This window comes from Chiloscyllium plagiosum, unplaced genomic scaffold, assembly GCF_037043375.1.
Source record: "Chiloscyllium plagiosum isolate Xiang-an unplaced genomic scaffold, Cpla_swu_hap1 HiC_scaffold_25, whole genome shotgun sequence".
Lineage (NCBI taxonomy): Eukaryota > Metazoa > Chordata > Chondrichthyes > Orectolobiformes > Hemiscylliidae > Chiloscyllium > Chiloscyllium plagiosum.
Window position 1 is genome coordinate 34,868,026 of NW_028270163.1, and position 20,025 is coordinate 34,888,050.

Consider the following 20,025-nt stretch of genomic DNA (forward strand, 5'->3'; position numbering starts at 1 on the left):
ATGATAACCATTGGCTCCCTTCCCCCTCTAATGCTTGCCTAGTTTCCCATTAAATGCATCTTTACTATTCACTTCAATCATTCCCCAGAGGGTGATGAATATCTGAAACTTGAAACCGCAAGGGAACAAGTTTCTTTACATTTCCTTTTGGATTTCTTGGTGATATGGACTTTCATTGTGTCCTCTCAAAATTTGTCTTAATTTTAAAGACCTCCATGAGGTCACCACACAGCCGCCTTTTTATAAGAGAAAAGTGTCACAGATTGTCAATCCATTCCTGATATAGCCACACATTTCTGGCCTGGGTAAATCGTCTCTGCACTTGTTTTAAATCCTTTTCCTACTGCCAAGATGAGTACTCCATGTCTGGTCAAACCAGGGTTTGACACAGGCACTTGGTTAATTTTTTTTATATGGATTGGCTAACTATGTGAACTGTTGTATCATGTTGGCATTAGATCTTCGAAAATCCTTTTCTTCCTCTGTCCCATTTAAATTCACACCTTCCAAATGATAATTTTCCCTTTTGAAATCCATACCAACTATTCATTGCTACATTTTATGTTTCCAGATGTTCTTCTATTTTACCGGTTAGCGAAGAGACAATTATTTTTCTTATCACTGATATTAAACTGACTGGTTTATAATTCCTAGTAGCGAATTATATCTCTTCTGTCGCCCTGTTTAAAGATGAGCACTGCATTAGCTTCAAGCACTACCCCTTTTCTAGATGAATTATTAAATACAGGCATTGATTTATTTAATTCATAAGTTAAACATTGTTTACCCTGGAAAACCAATTTAGTCAACTCTGAGCTTTTATGCTGTGTTGAAATTGATAAATATCAATGACAAACTATAATTTTTTTATTTTGAAAATAGTAAGTGAATTCAAACTTCCAAAGGCCTAAATGGGAAGGAGAGGAATGGGATTGACTGGATTGCTCTAAAGGCAATTAGTGTAGACATGATGGGCCAAATGGTTGTCTTGTGCCCAATAAATGATCACTTTTTTCGAATATCTGAGCTCACTTCTGAATGACCAGGAAGGATGTGTTTGCTCAAAAGACACATTGCATATTTTTGGGCCACACATTGATGGTGAGCTTCTTGAACTGTTGCAGCTGGATGTAAAGACATAGCTTGTTGAATTTGCCATGCTCATCATGAATACCTCCAATTTCAGATTTGATCATATCTACTTTAGGTCAAGGAAAATCTTTGTTTTTTTTTAGCAAAATTTCAAAGTCGGCCAAAATCATTGGGAATAGTCAGTTATGAGTCTGCTTTATACTTTACATTGATATTCGATCTTCTCAAATAGACATTGTAGACATGGAAATGATACCTATGAAAGGTTTCAAGTGCCTATCCTGAGAAGTCATTCGGAAATGTAACATGGATAATGCTAATGTCCCAGATGTCATACCTGTTCTAAGTCGTTAGCTTATCGTGTGTGGACTGTACCACACTATGCCAGTTTCCTGAGTACATCCTTTGTAAGGTAAGTAAAGGGATGATATTGGTACTTGCTCGAGTGTCTATCTCAGCATGTAGTGCATGTTGTTAGTTCCTTTTGGAGAATTAGACAGAGATAAAGGACTCTGTTTTCTGACCGCATCCATGTGGTGTGTCAAATTGATCATGTGCTTTCTGACTGCTGTCTGTAAGCTGTAACATTGTAGTTACCTCTTGGAATTGGTAATTTGCTTGCTTACCATAGAGAATTCTTGTGCTCTTTGGTTTTCTCTGAGCAATTGGACTTCTTGCACACTTTAGCCAAATGTCCTCTTTTGGAACAAACCTTGCATGTCACAAAATACTATTCATTGCTTTTACAGGGGAGATAATCTTCATCCCTGACAAGATTTGATTGTTTTATTGATCTTGTTGACACATGCAGTCGTCATTGCAGAGTCAAGTACATGCAGAGACTGCTGTCCTGCAAATGTTTCCTCAATCTTGTGTCCTTCATCCATTGATGCAGTGTACCAATGGTGCCATCTCAAGGTTTGCCCAGGACTGCCTTTCAGAAAGACCTGATAGGTATAGAGGCAATGGTCAATTCCATCAGCCTTTCAGCTAATTTCGCTTTGGTGAAATCACATCCTGTCGCTTTACCTTGACATCTGCCTCTGAAATGGTTTCATTGCTTCACTATGTTGTTGGTGGCATGCTGCAAACTCAAACCTGTGTGTCCTGAAGTTGGGTTGATTTTAAACTGATCTTCCAAAGATAGGAAAATTTTGTCAGGATCTTTATGTTCATCACTAGAAATACCATAAGTTTTTATTCTTCTCAAACCTTTGTTTCCCTGAGTAATAAGAAGACTGGCTGTTTGTCTTTCCAAACAGCATATTGATCCATGGAGAGAAGATTCATTCTTTCTTTTAATCAATGAAATTCTGACAACGTCATTAGAGTGATAATCCATGTTCAGATATTTGCTTTGTGTTGTCTCTGTGTTATTTGGTGCTGCTTTAGAGATTGCTGCTTTCTTTCTTTTAACATTTTCTGCTTTTAACAAAAGTAGTTGCTCAATGCCTTTATATTTGGTACATGCACCAAAAGAAAATCAGTTTTTCTGCTTTGGTCCTATTTCTCAGGAAAAATACAACTCTGCACAATGATTACTGTCTTAACAATGGGTAGAAGGATTTTTTTCTAGTTTTGAGCTGTACTTCATTTTTAAAATCGCTTTGCCAAATTGGAGCAGTCCTGGGCCTCTTACAGAAACTGTAGTGCTTTTTAAATTGGACACTGCATGACCTCCCTTTTTACTCCCCTGCGACACTGTACCCACCATTGTTTCTCCATTTTGGTTGCTGTCTTTTAGTATAGTTGTAGCCTTTAGTCCTGGTTGTTACAGGTGAAATTCAGCTCTGAATTCTGGTAGATAATAGGTGGCAGTTAAGAAAAGAACTTGCCACAACTGATATTGCTGCCAACCTGCCGTGGCTAGCTTCTAACACATGCTTCCTATCACCAGCTTCCAGTGCCCACTTGCTGCTGACCTGACTTGTGGTTTTCTGCATTTTAGCCCATGAAACATATACTGCAGAGACTAAGGCTTTTATTGAGATAGGCAGTTGGGGGTCTGTTAACAACTAACTACACACACTGAGATAAAAACTCAGTTTTGATAGTCTGGGTTATATGATTACTTAAATGATGATTACAATATATACTTAATTGATTGGCTGACTGACTTGGTGATTATCTGGGACAGTAGCTTCTGAGACCTGTTCAATAATTCAATAATAATCATTCAAGACCTAGAACAACTTGATCTTTAAAGTTATTTTTAAAGAGTGAAACATAAAGAGAGGGCAAGAGATGAGTGGAAAGAGAAATTTCAGTCTGCATTACACTTGTTGCAGTAGAATCAAAGCTTATTAATGCAGTTGAATGATTGGGTAGAACAGTGGCAAAGTGGTTAGCACTACCTCACAGCACCAGGGATCTGGGTTCAATTCCAGCTTCAGACGACCCTCTGTGTGGAGTTTGCACATATTCTCCGTGTCTGTGTGAGTTTCCACCAGCGTGCTCTGGTTTCCTCTTGGAGTTCAATGATGTGCAGTTTATGTGGATTGTCCATGGCAAATTGCCCCACAGCATTCAGGGATGTGCAGGCTAGGTGCATTAACCATGGGAAATGCAGAGTGACAGGGACAGGGTTGGGGGCTGGGTCTGGGAGGGACGCTCTTTGGAGGGTTGGTGCAGACTCAATGGGCTAAACATCCTCTTTCCACACTGTAGGGATTTTATGACTTAATGCTGGTCTCCTTGTTTTAGGATGCTAAGAGCTGAAGTCTATTGGACAAACAAACTGCAGAAGGATACAGATTGGTTCTCAAGACGTCTATCAACTGTTTCAGCACAATGCACATCTTTTTGCAAACTTCTTCAGCTTCTATTATTTTCAATGTAGGTGTTACAAATATAAACTAGAATACAAACTTCAAAATAATTTATAGTGTGCAGCACGTGGCAAAGCTTTTCTGTTAAATAAATTATTAACAAGAACACTGGCAATTAGATTTTATAGCAGTAGCAGAAATCAGGTCAGAAAATCAATAGTTATTCCACTGAGTGAAAATAATAACCCTTTTACTGGTAAACAGAGTATAGGGAGAGACTGCTTTTCTGAGCCACTCCTCTAACAGCACGGAAATGTTTTTTTTAATTGCTCAAATTCCTAACCAAATATTTCAGTTTCATTACAGGATGTGTGCAAAGGAAGCCAACTAGTTCACTCACCAACACAAGTCTCAAGATTTAATCTAACATTGCATCAATACAACATTTCCAGCAATGTCTGGCACAGGGTTGTCATCAATTAACAGTGTTCTTTTCAACAAAAGTAGAGATAAAATCAGCTTGTATCTCATGTGATCGTCAAGCAGGTTTAAGCTACCTCTTAAAAATCCTGCTGAAGGTAACATACTCAAAACATGACCAGCTTTAAATTTCCACTATTTTCCGTTTTCAATTCAGAGATCCTGCAGCTCTTCTCTGGGAACATACCAAATTGATTATAGCTAGAAAATATATGAAATATGCAAGCATTTGTGAAAGCAAGTTCCAACTCGGATGGCATAGGCCACAACTGAAGGTAAATGAAAGAAGATTTATATCTAAAGGAAAACAGGTCAACTGTTTCCAAGACATCACTTCCACTTTAAAAGTTTACAGGTGTGTCAAATAGAAATTAACACCCTCTTTCTGTTCTGAATAAAGTTGTCACAGTTATACCCATCGAGAGGGCTGCCCTCTCATAACTGGTGATGGTATAACCTAAGGGTCAATATACCTCAGGAGAGGGGAGAGGTTGAGAAGGAGAGTCCTTCAGCTGTGCTGTTGGTATCAACTCTGTATCACAAACCAGCCATCCAACCAACTGAGCTAGTGGACTCCCTGCTCTAAATACAACACTAAAAGTTGATGATAATAGATACATTTGGTGAAGTGAACTGAAATGGTGCTTCCAACATGTAGTCTTACTCTGGATGGATGTGCAGGACATGCACACCCATCATTGACTACAATTAATTATCACTATAGCTCCTTCCTTGCATTTACACAATATTTCAATTTTAATCTCTCATGGCAACAGGTGTGAGGATATGAAGAACTGAATGGCAATTTATGTCATAGAATAGCATGGGGTAATTCAGGAATAAAAATCTTACACAAACTACTGCATATAAATTTCTCCTTGCCAGATAGTTTTCATTTTAAAATCATTTTTACACAGCTGAATTAAAATTAGGCCCATTGTGCCTAATCCTAGCAATTTGAAGGAGGGGCCTCATTCTGCATACTTTCCTAAATGAACATTGTAGATTAGATCTCATTGATGATAAAGTCATTTGATAGGGCTGATGGGACTTATTATATGGTTAAGTGCCATGAAACTGGTACTTAACTTGAAGGTCAATTGTATTGATCCACTGTCCCAATAAAATTGGCAAATTAGCAGCATCTAGAACTCAAACCTAAACTTTACTTGGGTGAGATTGTTTCCTGAAAATATATCATGCAGAGTATTTCAGCAAAAAGGGACCGTGATTCAACATACCTTTCTTGAATCTTCTCAATTGCTCAAGTTAAAATATCATCAAGAGTTCACAGTTATGATCCTACAGACACCAGTAAAATTGACGAAGATTACAAATGAGGGAAAAGGGGAGCTTGTAGCTTCTCTATCCTTGAAATGCAGGCACCAAAAAGAAACCATCAGTATTAATCTGCTTCAAAGCTGACAAAAAAATACTTTATGTATAAGTTATCATTTGTTGAAAGTTTATGTTTCTTACTATGTATTGTTCTACAAAGATTATGCATTCTATGATACAAAGCCAATGCGATACTCACATTGTGAGAAGCCACCTGGATCGTTTAGCCAGACCTAAGAATGCTGCCAGACAAACAACCAGATCAATAATGAGGAGCAGAAGATATGCCATCCACCTGAAATGACAGTTACATTAAGGAAGTTATATGCATGAAGGTAAAGTGCTTCAAATGAAGCTCTTTAAAAATATGAGCCAACAGTAACCTTTTAAAATTCTAAAAATTATGAGGGACAGGTTATATGTTTGTTAGATTATTAATTCATTCAAGTATTACTAATTAATCTTTTTAAATATTAAGGAGACAGGAAGAATTCTATACCATATGATTTAATTTGGCAAGGTGGGCAGACAGATAAGTTCTCAAGCTAATACAAAAGATAATAAAGTCCAATAATACAGCATTCCCTGTGTACAATGCTGGAATGTTAGCTGTGAAGTCTTAGCTTGAGGTTTGAATCAAAAACTTTCATAGAGGATGAAGTGATACCCACAAAACCTAAACTTTATTTGGCAGTAGAATTACATTGATAATAATGAGCCATGTTTTTTTTAAATTCATTCACAGGATGTGGACATCACTGGCCAGGCTCATATTCATTACCCATTCCTAAATGCCCAGAGAGAAGTCAGGGCAGATGAGAGCAACCACATTGCTATGGATCTGGAGTTACATATAGGCTAGACAAGGTAAAGATGACAGTTTCCTTCCCTACAGGGAAACCAGATGGGTCTTTCCTGACAATTGACAACAGCTTTACAGTCATTACACTAATTCCAGACTTTTAAAATTAAATCCAAATATAACCAATTGCCATGGTGGGATTTGAACTTGGTTTCCCAGTTTTGGGTGCAGTGTCTCTTCTTAAACTCAGAACATTAGATCTGAGGAAGGGTAACTGGACCCAAAATGTTAACTGCTTTCTCTCCACAGATGCTGTCAGATCTGCTGAGTGTTTCCAGTACTGCCCGTTTTTGTTTCTGACTTGCAGCATCTGCACTTCTTTGGTTTTTGTTCCACACCTCCGGTGGCTAAGATGCCACAGACAAAATGTACACAAGCACATTCAAATAAGTTGTTAGTGGATTTAAACTGATGACTAAATCCAACTGGAATTTAGCATGAACAATGCAGCCTGTGATTTCAGAAGTTAAGGGATTGCATCCCATGGCATGTTGTTAAAAAATGCAACACAAGAGCTGCAGCAACAGCATTTACTTCAATCAAAAATACCAGAGATACCACAAAGTCTTACTTCCCTTTCGGCTCTCAGAACCTCAGCTGCAAATTGATCATACAGTTATCTGTAATAACTTTCCAAATTCAGAGAAGACAAACTCTGAATAGAGATTTGTCAACAGGAAGTGGTTTGCATTGATTCGAACAGGTTGGTTAGAAAATATCAATATTCTAATAAAGGGAGTTTGTTTCAATTAAAGGAACTAAATGGATTAATGACCCAAATTAATTGAGCAATATCCGATAAAGTCATATGGGTACCCATTAATTCTCCTTGTAAAACAAACTAGTTAGTGCCATTCTTCCATTCTATCCCGTAATTCTAACTTTATTTTCCTCAAATACCCATCTCCTTCAAGAGTTTTCTTTACTATCACCATCTCACAGACAATGGATTCCATGTCAGCACCATTGTGTAAACAAGGTCTTTCTCCCATCTCCCCTGCAATGTGTCCACAAGTACCTGCACCAGTATCTAAAGGCACTTTTTTTTTGTCTACCATATCTAAATCCATTCAAATACTTTTAAGTCAGTCTTTAACAAGACTGTTCTAAAGACTGTTCAAGACTATATTCTAAAAGAATATACTTTCTGAAACTTCAACAGTTTACTCCAGAGTACTTAGATACAGAGGAACCTGATTATCTGAAGAACATGGGTGGGGAGTATTTTGTTCAGTTAATCGACTTCCGGATAATCGAATGCCAGATAACAGAGTCATAGAGTTATAGAGATGTACAGCACGGAAACAGACCCTTTAGTTCAATCCGTCCATGCCGATCAGATATCTAAACCCTATCTAGTTCCACCTGCCAGCGCCCAGCCCATATCTCTCCAAACCCTTCCTATTCATATACTCATCCAAATGCCTCTTAAATGTTGCAATTGCACCAGCCTCCATCACTTCCTCTGGCTGCTCATTCCATACATGTACCACACTCTGCGTGAAAAAGATGCCCCTTAGGTCTCTTTTATATATTTCCCCTCTCACTCTAACCTATGGCCTCTAGTTCTGGACTCTCTGATCCCATCCATGTCCCTCATAATTTTGTAAACCTCTATAAGGTCACCATCAGCCTCCGACGCTCCACGGAAAACAGCCCCGGCCTGTTCAGCCTCTCGTTATAGCTCAAATCCTCCAACCCTTGCAACATCCTTGTAAATCTTTTCTGAACCCTTTCAAGTTTCACAACATCTTTCCGAAAGGAGGGAGACCTGAATTGCACACAATATTCCAATAGTGGCCTAACCAATGTCCTGTACAGCCGCAACATGACCTCCCAACTCCTGTATTCAATACTTTGATTGATAAAGGAAACCATATCAAACGCCTTCTTCACTATCCTATCTACCTGCGACTCCACTTTCAAGTCTCTTTGTTCAGCAGCACTCCCTAGGACATTACCATTAAGTTATATAAGTCCTGCTAAGATTTGCTTTCCCAAAATGCAACACCTTGTGTTTATCTGAATCTGCCACTTCTCAGCCCATTGGCCCATCTGATCAAGATCCTGTTATAATCTGAGATAACCTTCTTCGCTGTCAACTACACCTCCAATTTTGGTGTCATCTGCAAACTTACTAACTATACCACTTATGGCTCACATCCAAATCACATAGTTTAGCCAAGCATCAGAGCCTTGCAGTCTTGGCGGATAATTGAATGCCAGATAATGAAATTTCCTCTGTCATGATTGAATGAATACTTCAGAAAGACAAAAACTGTAAACTTATGGTATTCCTCCCCGGGGTAGGACATTGTAAAGCAAATCCTGCTCTTCCTGGAGCTGTCGCAAACATTAAAGATTTTATAAAAGGACACAAAATTCCCCAATTTATTTTTATTTTAGTGATATGTTGACAAAAGCATGGGCCAGGCTACTACATTTAACAAGAATTGCTATTTATTAAAAAAAATTCTAGTTAAGGTCAACAATTATGACTGTTGGCATATAGTTCCCACTACACAGTCAAACAGAAAGAAACATTGAAATGGTGTTATGGGCAGAGGATTAGACCGAGAAGGCAGTCCAATGGTGCCTGTCCACTGGGTCCACTAAAATGATCTTTTGGTTTGTCAAGACTTGCCACTCCTCGATCTTCCTTCTCCAGATACTTCCCCTTGTTTGCAGGAGGTACGTGGTAATTGGTTCACATGTATTAAGTCTTTGATTTATTGATTAAGAGCCACAATTTACAGTGACTGATGAGGGGAAACAAACTGCCTTTCTTCACCCTTGAGGTGTTTCCTTTTGATGCACAAAAAAGGTCAGTGCCTTCCAGTCCAATGACTTCTGACACAAACATTCACAGTCACAATCTGTTCAATGGCATGCAGAAGGCCTTTATCGTCAACAACCAATCATTATTTCCCATACCAATTAGCTGTTTGTAGCCAAATCACAATTCATTCATATTCCTCCAACTTATCTGCAACTAGATTTCCCCCATTACTTGAGCAAACAGCTGTGTAAACAACACTTAAATTGAGTATAAGATCATTTATTTTTTTACAAGTGTAGCAACCCTTTCCATAATCCTTAGTCTTGAAACAGTCCTTTTCCCATTTCTAACCATCATCAAATATGTAGTAAAATTAAAACTTCAGTCTTTACACATACGGAAATGAGCAGGGGAATTGGACAGTTGATAGCTCTTTCAAAGATTTGGCACAAATACAATGGGCTGTTGCTCTCTTTGCATCCTGTAAAATCCCGTGCCTCCACAAAGTAATGAAGAAAAAGCTGCTGCCCAACTGTAATGATATTCTGCTCATCAAACTGGTCCATCTCGCTTACAAGTACCTACACGCTCTCTCCACATTAATCTCAGCTTGTATTGAGGAAGGTGGCTCAAATTTGTGCATAATTGATTGAAGCGCTTAATCAAAATTAATTAAAATCCCACAAGTTCTAAGAATAGGCTGATAAAATCCCATTACTAAAGCTTGAGATAACATTTTACTGGAGAGAGAGCACACAAATGTCTGGTTGTTTGACTCCAATGCATTATCTGGCCAATTGTCAGATGAATTGATAGAGTCAAATATTGTCAACATTACTCAATAATGAGAACATGTTTGTTATACATCCTAACCACAGTAATACACACTTCAGTGTTTAGACACATAAAACAAGGAAAGAAATCCAAAGCTTCAAGACTTCTTGATGCAGTCATCTCATGCCAACGAGAAAAACACAAGTCAGCTTCTCCAGAATTACAGAGAGAAGACTTTAAATGCATGGGAAACTAGAAACTCCAAATAAACTGCAGCATTAGCAATGGAAAAAGGATACATTTTAAATTCCTACCCTAACTGACCCAAAATGACAAGATGATTTTTGAATTTAAAAAAGAGAAAAACAGCTATGCAGTAATTGAATATCTGTGCAATGATCATTTGACCCCAGTCTTTGCTACTTATTTTATTCAGACCACATCTAAAACTTTTAAACTATACTAAGGAACTGGCTACTTGTAAAATTTTAATATTCCTCAGCTGTAAGGACAATGATTAAATAAATATTAAAAATACAATCCTGACTATAGAAGAAGCCTTTTAATATGAACACACTGAGATTATCAGGATGACAAAATCTCTTCACAACACACAGAAAATACAGCCAACCCTCCCTTCAAAGGCTTTTCTTTTCCCCACGGGCATCATCATCCCACTGTTTCCTGCTTTATCAGATGGTTAGGCCCCAGGATGCTGTTAACCATCCTCAATTACTTCATGATCAGTCGGCAAAACATTATAACAACGTTCAGGCCTTCAGATTCTGTAATTTATTCTCCAAATCCTCCCTTTCTGGAAACTACTAGACCCAATGGCCTGCATGCAACATGCATACATGTTGTTTACATGTATCCAGTTCCCCTCTCACTGTAGCAACTATATGGGCCAAAGGTTGTGCAACATATTGTTGTTTGTGTAAATATAATTATTGTTCATGCAGCAGTTGAACGGCAAGAACATATTTGCATTAAATTTCCTCTTGGTGTTAATTCTCCCCGACCTGAGCTTTTCACAGGTTGGCTCCAAATTGCCTATAGAGCATTACTTCTGCTCTAATAATCTCATTGAGATTTGAACAAAATTGAAAGGTCATCTGAACAAAAGTGCTGGGATCCACTGATACTAGCTTAGCATGATTCCAACTAGAATACCAATTCACTGGATTTCTAATCAATCACTTGACATGACATAAACACAAGGAAAGTAATGTTCCATGTTTGGAGAATGTGGCAGCACTTAAATATACATGTGAACTGAAAATAATTTGATTGTCTCAATACCAGCATTACGTCTCCTTGATAGCAAATTTAACACAAAAAACTATCCCACTAACCTGCACTAAACCTTCAGAACAAATTTTCACAGCAGCTTTCCAATAAAATGAATATAGTATTTTTCAGCTCACATGTAAAATGCCAAAACTTGTAAAGCATGTCCATTGTTTCCAATAGCCAAAGGGGAGAAAAGTAGTTAGATGACACAAGCGCTCAGATTTTGCATTCAAAGCAAATAAAGAGTTCTTGCTGCTGATCTCAAAGATATCCAGATGGGTCTAGTTATGTGTGTTGTTATTTTACCCTTTCCTGACAGCAGTTCCAATTTGGCACTGAGTTATGCAGCTATGATGTCAGTGGACAGGACTATGATTACAATATTCACACCCAGCAAAATAGGATGTTCAAAATACTTATTGACCTCCAGATTTTTAATTTAAATTTTCAGATGGTGAAAAAAATGATTGGATGAAGACAAAAGCTAAAATAATCAAAGATAAACAAATGTTTAAGATAAATACCTAAATAGATAATCAGTTTAATTATGAACTTGGTAGAGTGGTAAACCCCAATTACATATCATTCAACAAGGTGCAATATTTTCAATGGTTTTCACAGAAAGACCTACAGTGTAAGGCGGGCATTCTTTGATTTCTATTGATTGCAGTATGGGTTACCTCAACTGTACATCCTCTGGAGAAGCATGGAATAACTAACAGCATTGTTTGGGTATCCACCTTACTCTACTGGCTGTGTTTTTATTGTCAGCATAAAATCAGTGCCAATCTCCGGCCTTCCCTCCACAGCTTGCTACATTTATTCAGAATTGTTGGAAAGGTAAACAAAGGAACAACGTGGTAAAGATGATTTTCTCAGTTCGCTCAGGTGAAAGGTAAACACTGATTGTTTGAGCCATGTGGTCTGCTTGAGCAAGATATCCTATGTAAGTTGGAGAGATCAACTCCCTAAATTCACATCTACCCAACCCCTATTTTTTTCCAACACAACTATTACACAATAAAATTCAAGCTAAGACAAAATGACTTTAGCAAAACTGGCAGGTTTCTTTATAAATCTATAATCATGATCATCAGTTTGTTAACAAATTCCACATATCCCAAACCAACTCTTTGTTATATCCAAAACTCCAATTATATTTGATCTAGTTGTAACTTCCTCCTCCTCTGGAGGCTTGCATATCTCCCCACCCCTCCACATGGACGTCCAAGGTTATAAGTAGATTTTTTTTTTAGATTTAGATTTTGATTAGATTACAGTGTGGAAACAGGCCCTTCGGCCCAACAAGTCCACACCGACTCGCCGAAGCGTAACCCACCCATACCCCTACATTTACCCCTTACCTAACACTGCGGGCAATTTAGCATGACCAATTCACCTAACCTGCACATCTTTGGACTGTGGGAGGAAACCAGAGCATCCGGAGGAAACCCACGCAGACACGGGGAGAATGTGCAAACTCCACACAGTCAGTCGCCTGAGGCGGGAATTGAACCCGGGTCTCCGGCGCTGTGAGGCAGCAGTGCTAACCATTGTGCCACCGTGCCGCCCACGAAGTAATACTGAGGATTTGTTACACATCACCAAGAACAGACTGGGGCAAAATACATTTGGAGATTATTTTGCAGTAGATTATTTGATGAAGTAATCTCAGGACCTTTAAGGTATAGCTCAACAATTGATCACTAAGCCAACTTTGAGAGAGTCTACACCAGAAAATATCCCAAGATAGTACTTGGACTCAATGAGGATTCATCAGATATTTATGCAGTGCAAGTTATGTAGACAGTATGTTACGCTAATTCCAAAATGATCCATTTTAGATTTACACCTTGTTTTTCACATTTTCCAAAAAGTGGCAAGGCACCTGTTACTCCTGGTCTCACCACTCCCTATCATCCCAGGTGCCATCCGATCTTCTCTCCGAAGACTGTGCTTCATTCCCACTCTTGACTAAACCACACTGCTTTGTCTTTCTCGGTGTGGTATGTGTTCATCGTCACATTCCATTTCCAAATAAAAGCCTTAGGGCTAATGCTTGCTCAGTCACACTGCACCTTCACAGAGTCTGTCTGTCTGCCACATCAGCATCTCAATGTGTTTACGTAGTTTAAATAATGTTCTTTTTAACCTGGCTACTTCCTTGAACAAGAATAAACAGAAAAAGAAACTTAAATGACTATTGTTTGTGACGTTAACTAAAACTCTCGACTACACTCTAATTACAGCTGGGACTTTATGTGGATTTACAGGTCAGCTCCCTATCACCTTACTGCCAATTAGCACAGAACACAAACTCAAATTCCATAGATACACCTCACTTCTCTCAGATTCAGTCCACTGGGTATGGCTGAAGGACAATAGTTAAAAGGTAACTCTATTCTACGTCTTATGTTATTCTCTCATTCAGCATAGAATGCTGAGGGAACAAAACCTCTAAGGGTTTTACATTCAGCCTTAATGTTAAATGGACAATGTTGCTCAGCAGCCCATTAAATACCTTGTCCATTCTATCAACCCCGTACCCTTCCCTACTCAAAGTCTCACTATCCACTTAGTCTTCAACAACTATACATTCCCTACCCACAGAGCAGAAACTTACATGTCAATATCAAACCTTGACTTTCTCCCACTCCACCCAACTAAAAGTAGTGATAAAATAACAGGGAAACCAATGGTAATCCAAACATCCAAATGTTTATTCGAAAAAATGCAAAAATATTTACATTTTCATTAAAAAAATGTTTACTCCAGAAACTGCAGCCAGAGCTGTAAAAATAACAAAAATGTGGAAGGATACACCCCCTACCACCCCCAAGACCCCGAACTCTGCTTTTAATTACGCTTTCTCTCAGTGCCTTTCCTACACTATGAATGTATGCAATAACATAATTTCCCCTTCCCAAACCAGTTTCTGACACTTCCCAATACACCTTGATGGATTCCAAACTAATGCCAATGTTTACCATGAGGTACCCATTCTGACTTCCACTGTTAGCATTCCCCTTATATGTACACACAATTTAAATATACACCATCATTGATTAAAACTTTGGAAATTGCTCACTGTGTGCCATGTAATCCCATACAGACCATATTTTAGATTTACAACAGGGAGGGCAGAGGGGAAATGGAATAAAATCAAATTCTATGTGATAGTCAAGGCCAGTTGAAGGTAAGAAGTCAATGTTGGAGAGGAAATGGTTACCTGATGCTTTCTAGGGAATGTAGCTCCAGAAGGTATTGTTTAATGTAGGCAATATACAGGGGTTACATTGACCAAAAACTGAACTGGACTAGCCATATAAATACTGTGGCTATAGGAGAAGGTGAGGGGCTCAGAATCCTGTAGCAAGTAACTTACCTCCTGACCCCCCCCCCCAAGTATATTAACCATCCAGAAGGCACAAGTCAGGAAGTGTGCTGGAATACTCCTCACTTGCTGCATGAGTCAGCTCCAATAACATTCAAGAAAGCTGAATCCATTCAGGATAAAGCAACCTACTTGATTGCCACCATATCCACAATCATTCACTCCCTGCACCATTGAAGCAGTGTATACCAGCTACAGGATACACTGCAGAAATTCACTTCCTTAGACAGCACTTTCCAAACGATGCCCACTACTGTCATGGAAACTACATAGGAATACCATCAGCTGCCCACTCCTCTCCGAGCCACTCACCATTCTGACTTGAAAATATATTTCTATTCCTTCACTGTTACTTAGCCAAAATGGAAGGCAGCTCACCACTACCTTCTCAATAGTAATTAGAGACAGGCAACAAATACAGACCAAGTCAGCCACACCAATATCCCATGTAGGAAAATATATGGATTGTATAAGCTTTGTGAGCCTGACTGATGATCTCATATTTGTTGCTACTGTAATCATTAGTCCCTTCAGAATTGTTCACAAAGTGCTGCCAAACTGCAGAATGATATTGAACGTTAGTCAATATCTTCTGAGTTTTGAAAGCACATTGTGACGATATATGTCTGATGAGGCTGTCTGATCTGTGCGTGACAAAAACCTTTGATTGCATGTCTTTTTTCACAATTCTCAAGTTCTGTATTATCAAGTGACAATCAGTACATCGTGTCCACAGAAATATTTAACTCATGAAGGTGTCATTATGAGAGATTTATTCCCCCAAAGTAAAGCTAATTTCAAAACCAAAAAGCAGCGTACTCAATTACTTAGCATGCAGGATGGCCTACATAATACCCATTACTCAATAATAACAAAGCAATAATTTTTATTAATTTGTATCATTTGCAGCTAAGACTTTCATTTAATCAGAAAAAATGTTATTAATAAAAATGTTGATACTGTTAATTTATTTCAGCAATGTAGTGTTCCTGCTGCTCCTTACCTGTAATATTCATAATAGCTGATATTATCCGCTATTCCTGCCATGTTCAAATTTAAATTATGCCAGGTTGGGAGACCAGAGAGTTGCGAAACAATTGAATCTGCCATCCGCTGCATGAACTTCAGTGTCTGAATAAACTCCATTCTTTGAGCAAAGATCTCATCAAGTCTTTCTATATGCTGTTTCAGATCAACTTTCATGATACTTGTCGTCCCAGATACCTGAACAAATTAAAAAAAATTGTTATCCACAAGGCCATAAAACCATAAGATATAGCAGCATAATTAGGCCATTCAGCCCATCAAGTCTGTTCCACAACTTGATCATAGTTGATATGTTTCTCAACCCCATTTTCCTGTTTTCTCTCCAAATTTTTTGATCCCTTTACTAATCAAGAATCTATATCTGCCTTCAACATGCTCAATGACTTGACCTCCCCAGTCTTCTGTGACAATGTAGTTGGATGAAATTAAACACTTCAACTCTTCAACTGAAATAAAATGCTGCAAATGTATTTTTCAACCTCATTGTTTCCAATCGATGATTCTTATCATCAACTGTTAAAAATCACACAACACTAGATTACAGTCCAACAGGTTTATTTGGAAGCACTAGCTTTTGGAGCGCTGCTCCTTCATCAGATGGTTGTGGAGATCTCAGAAAGCTGGTACTTCCAAATAAACCTGTTGGACTACAACCTGGTGTTGTGTGATTTTTAACTTTGTCTACCTCAGTCCAACACCAGCACCTCCAAGTCATATCATCAACTGATTTATCTTTTCACAATAGGAGCCGGTTGACAGGTAACGGTCTTCTTGAAGACAGACCTTAAATGTTGATTTAATCAGTTTCCTTATCTCCCTTTCCCCCCACCTTATCCCTGATCAAACCCTCCAACTCGGCACCGCCCTCCTACCTGTCCATCTTCCTTCCCACCTATCTGCTCCACCCTCCGCTCTGACCTATCACCATTGCCCCCTCCCCACCTTCATCTCTGTGTGGAGTTTGCACGTTCTCCCCGTGTCTGCGTGTGTTTCCTCCGGGTGCTCCGGTTTCCTCCCACAATTCAAAAATGTGCATGTTAGGTGAATTGGCTATGCTGAATTGCCCGTAGTGTTAGGTGAAAGGGTAAATGTAGGGGAATGGGTCTGTGTTGGTTGCGCATCGGCGTGGACTTGTTGGGCCGAAGGGCCTCTTCCACACTAAGTAATATAATCTAATTCCTAGCTACCTTCCCCCAGCCCCAGTTCCACCCCTCCCATTTATCTCTCAGCCCCCTTGGCCCCCCCCACCCTCCACATTCCTGATGTAGAGCTTATGCTCAAAACGTCGACTCTCCTGCTCCTTGGATGCTGCCTAACCTGCTGTGCTTTTGACTCTGATCTCCAGCATCTGCAGTCAATCCTCACTTTCTCCTAAGATATTGGAAGGCCCCTAGCAGAGATATTTGTATCATCTACAGCCATTGATGAGGTGCCGGAGGACTGGAGGGTGGCTAATGTTGTGCCTTTATTTAAGAAAGGCTGTCAGGAGAAGCCTAGGAACTATAGACTGGTGAGTCTGACATTTGTGGTGGGTAAGTTGTTGGAAGGGATTCTGAGAGATAGGATTTACATGCATTTGGAGAGACAAGAACTGATTAGGAAATCGTGTCGCACAAATTTTTTTGACAAAGTGAATAAAAAGATAAACATGGGCAGAGTGAGAAATGTTGTTTACATGGCTTTTGGCAATGTTCCACATGGTAGACTGATTAGTAAAGTTAGAATACATGGGATTCAGGGATACAAAATAGGCCTGACAGTAAGAGATAGAGGTGGGTGATGCAGGGTTATTTTCAGACTGGAGACCTGTGACCAGTGATGTTCCGCAGGGATATTGTTTGTCATTTATAGAAATGATTTGGATGAGAATTTAGGAGGCATGGTTAGTAAGTTTGCAGGTGACACTAAAATTAGTGGTGTAGTGAATAGTGAAGAAGTTTACCTAAGATTACAAAGGAATCTTGATCAATTGGGCCAATGGGCCAAGTAGTGGCAGATGGAGTTTAATTTGGATAACTGCAAGATATTGTATTTTGGTTTAAGAAAGAAGGGCAGGGCTTATGCAGTTAATGGTATGTCCCTGGGTAGTGTTGTCGAACAGAGAGACCTATGGGTTCAGGTAGATAGCTCTTTAAAAGTTGAGTCACAGGTAGATAGGATAGTTAAGAAGTTGTTTAGCATGCATGTGATCATTGCTCAGACTACTGAATTGGGAGATTGTACAGGACATTGGTGAGGTCACGTTTGGAGACTGTACACAGTTCTCAGTTCTGGTCACCCTGCTACAGGAAGAATATTATTAGCTGTAGAGGGTTCAGGAAAGACTTACCAGAAGGTTGCTTGGACTGGGCGATGTGAGTTATAAAGATAGGCTGGATAGAATGCAACTTTTTTCACTGGAGTATAGGAGATTGAGGGGTGACCTTATACAGATTTATAGAATCATGAGGGGCACGGATAAGATGAATAGCAAAGGTCTATTCCCTATGATGGGGGACTTCAAACTAGGGGGCATATTTTTAAGGTGAGGAGAAAGATTTAGAAGTCATCTAAGCAGCAACTTTTTCACACAGTAGGTAGTTCTGGAATGAACCGTCAGGGGAAGTGGTAGATGCAGGTACAGATACAACATTTAAAGGACATTTGGATAGGTACATGAATAAGGAAAAGCTTAGAGGGATATGGGCCAAGCATAGACAAGTGGGAAGTTTAGTTTGGGAAACTTGGTCAGTCTGGACAAGTTGAACTGTGGGATCTGTTTCAGTGCTGTATGACTCTATGAGTCTATGAGTTCACTTATCCATTACATGAGAATGGGAATACAAAGAAAATGAAATGGAGATTTTAAAATATGTCCAGGACCAATTCCACAATCTGTTTACAGGCTCGCAAATGGCAGAGGTGCTTCTAGGTCTGGGTATGAGTCATGAAGTAATTTGTATATAGGAGCTAAATGTTGATGATCACAGAGAGAAATTGGCACAATTCAATGTTTGAGAATTCAGCTAGAACGCAGCAAAGTCAGTGCAGAAACTGTACTGTATTGGGATAAAGCTGTCTTAAAATCATGTAAAGTGAACTAGTTGCGTTGTGGTGAGGTGCAAAAAGAAATTAACTCAGTATTATAGAACATTAATGGATTTTTCTTTTAAAGTGAGAGATTACAAAGATACAGAACATATACATTCCATTAAAAAGAAAACTGCTCATAGCTTTTAGAATGCCGGTGACAATGAGGTTGCAAACCAATTAAAAACATTTGCGAGAACAATATTGAAAAACAAATTAAGAAATTAAGAGGTTAGAGCAGGATAATGTATTTGAAGATAGGGACAGAAGAACACCAAATGCAATGGAATTTTTCAAGGATGAGAATTGTTGGAAAGGTGGTTGGGAATGCTGAGAAGAGAAGATTCTGAATTTGAACACGGTAATCAAAAAAAAGACAAACAGTTTCTACTTTGCATCAGAAGAGAGGAGTTGAATCCTGAAAGGTTGAAAAGCAAGGAATACAATTAGAGCACGATTTTCAAAACATATGCCTAAATTCGAAATACAAGAAGAAAGGCAAGGCACCTAATAGGATTCATATATAGGGGGGTCAGGCGTGAAACTGTCAAGACTGTAGAAATTATTTGTCAGGTTTCTTTCTAATGTGGTTACACACTGGAGGACTGCAAAGTGGCTAATGTATACTTGACAATAGCCCAGGTGGCGGAGTGGATGGTTTGCAATACAGAGTGATGCCAATACTTTGGATTCAATTCCAGTATTGATGGGGGTTAGCATGAAGGACTCTCCTTCTCAATCTCTCCCCTTGCCTGAGGCGTGCTGACCCTCAGATTAAACCACCATCAACTGTCTCGCTAATGAGAGAGGAGCCATTTGGTCAGGTAAGACTATGGTGATTTTACCTGTTTTTTTTTCAAAAATAAACTTCAGACTAATCTAGGTAAATTTAAGGCTAATACATTTAATATCATAAGGAAAAGTATCAGCACAGTTACCTGTAAACCTGAAATTAGTGCACATTGAGGTTGCAAGAAATAGTCAGAAATGGTTAGCGTTAGATTCAAAAAAGATTTATTGTGCCTCACAAAACTCAGAATGGGTTGAGAATCCAAAAGTAATACCACAGATTGTCAAAGGAACTCACACAATAGGAGAAAAATAGGATGCAAGAGGAGAAAAGCTTTTC

The 20,025-nt window shown here is 38.9% G+C and overlaps 1 protein-coding gene across 1 annotated transcript in view; it reads right to left on the reverse strand.

Annotated features, from left to right (window-relative positions):
- Nucleotides 1-20,025, reverse strand: part of ttyh2 (tweety family member 2) — a 145,013-nt gene that overhangs the window by 53,373 nt on the left and 71,615 nt on the right. The window contains exons 4-5 of the mRNA XM_043714740.2: nt 15,784-16,004; nt 5,878-5,973 (exon numbers count right to left, since the gene is read on the reverse strand). Of these exons, the coding sequence (XP_043570675.2) occupies nt 5,878-5,973; nt 15,784-16,004 (317 nt within the window). The remainder of the gene's footprint in view (nt 1-5,877; nt 5,974-15,783; nt 16,005-20,025) is intronic.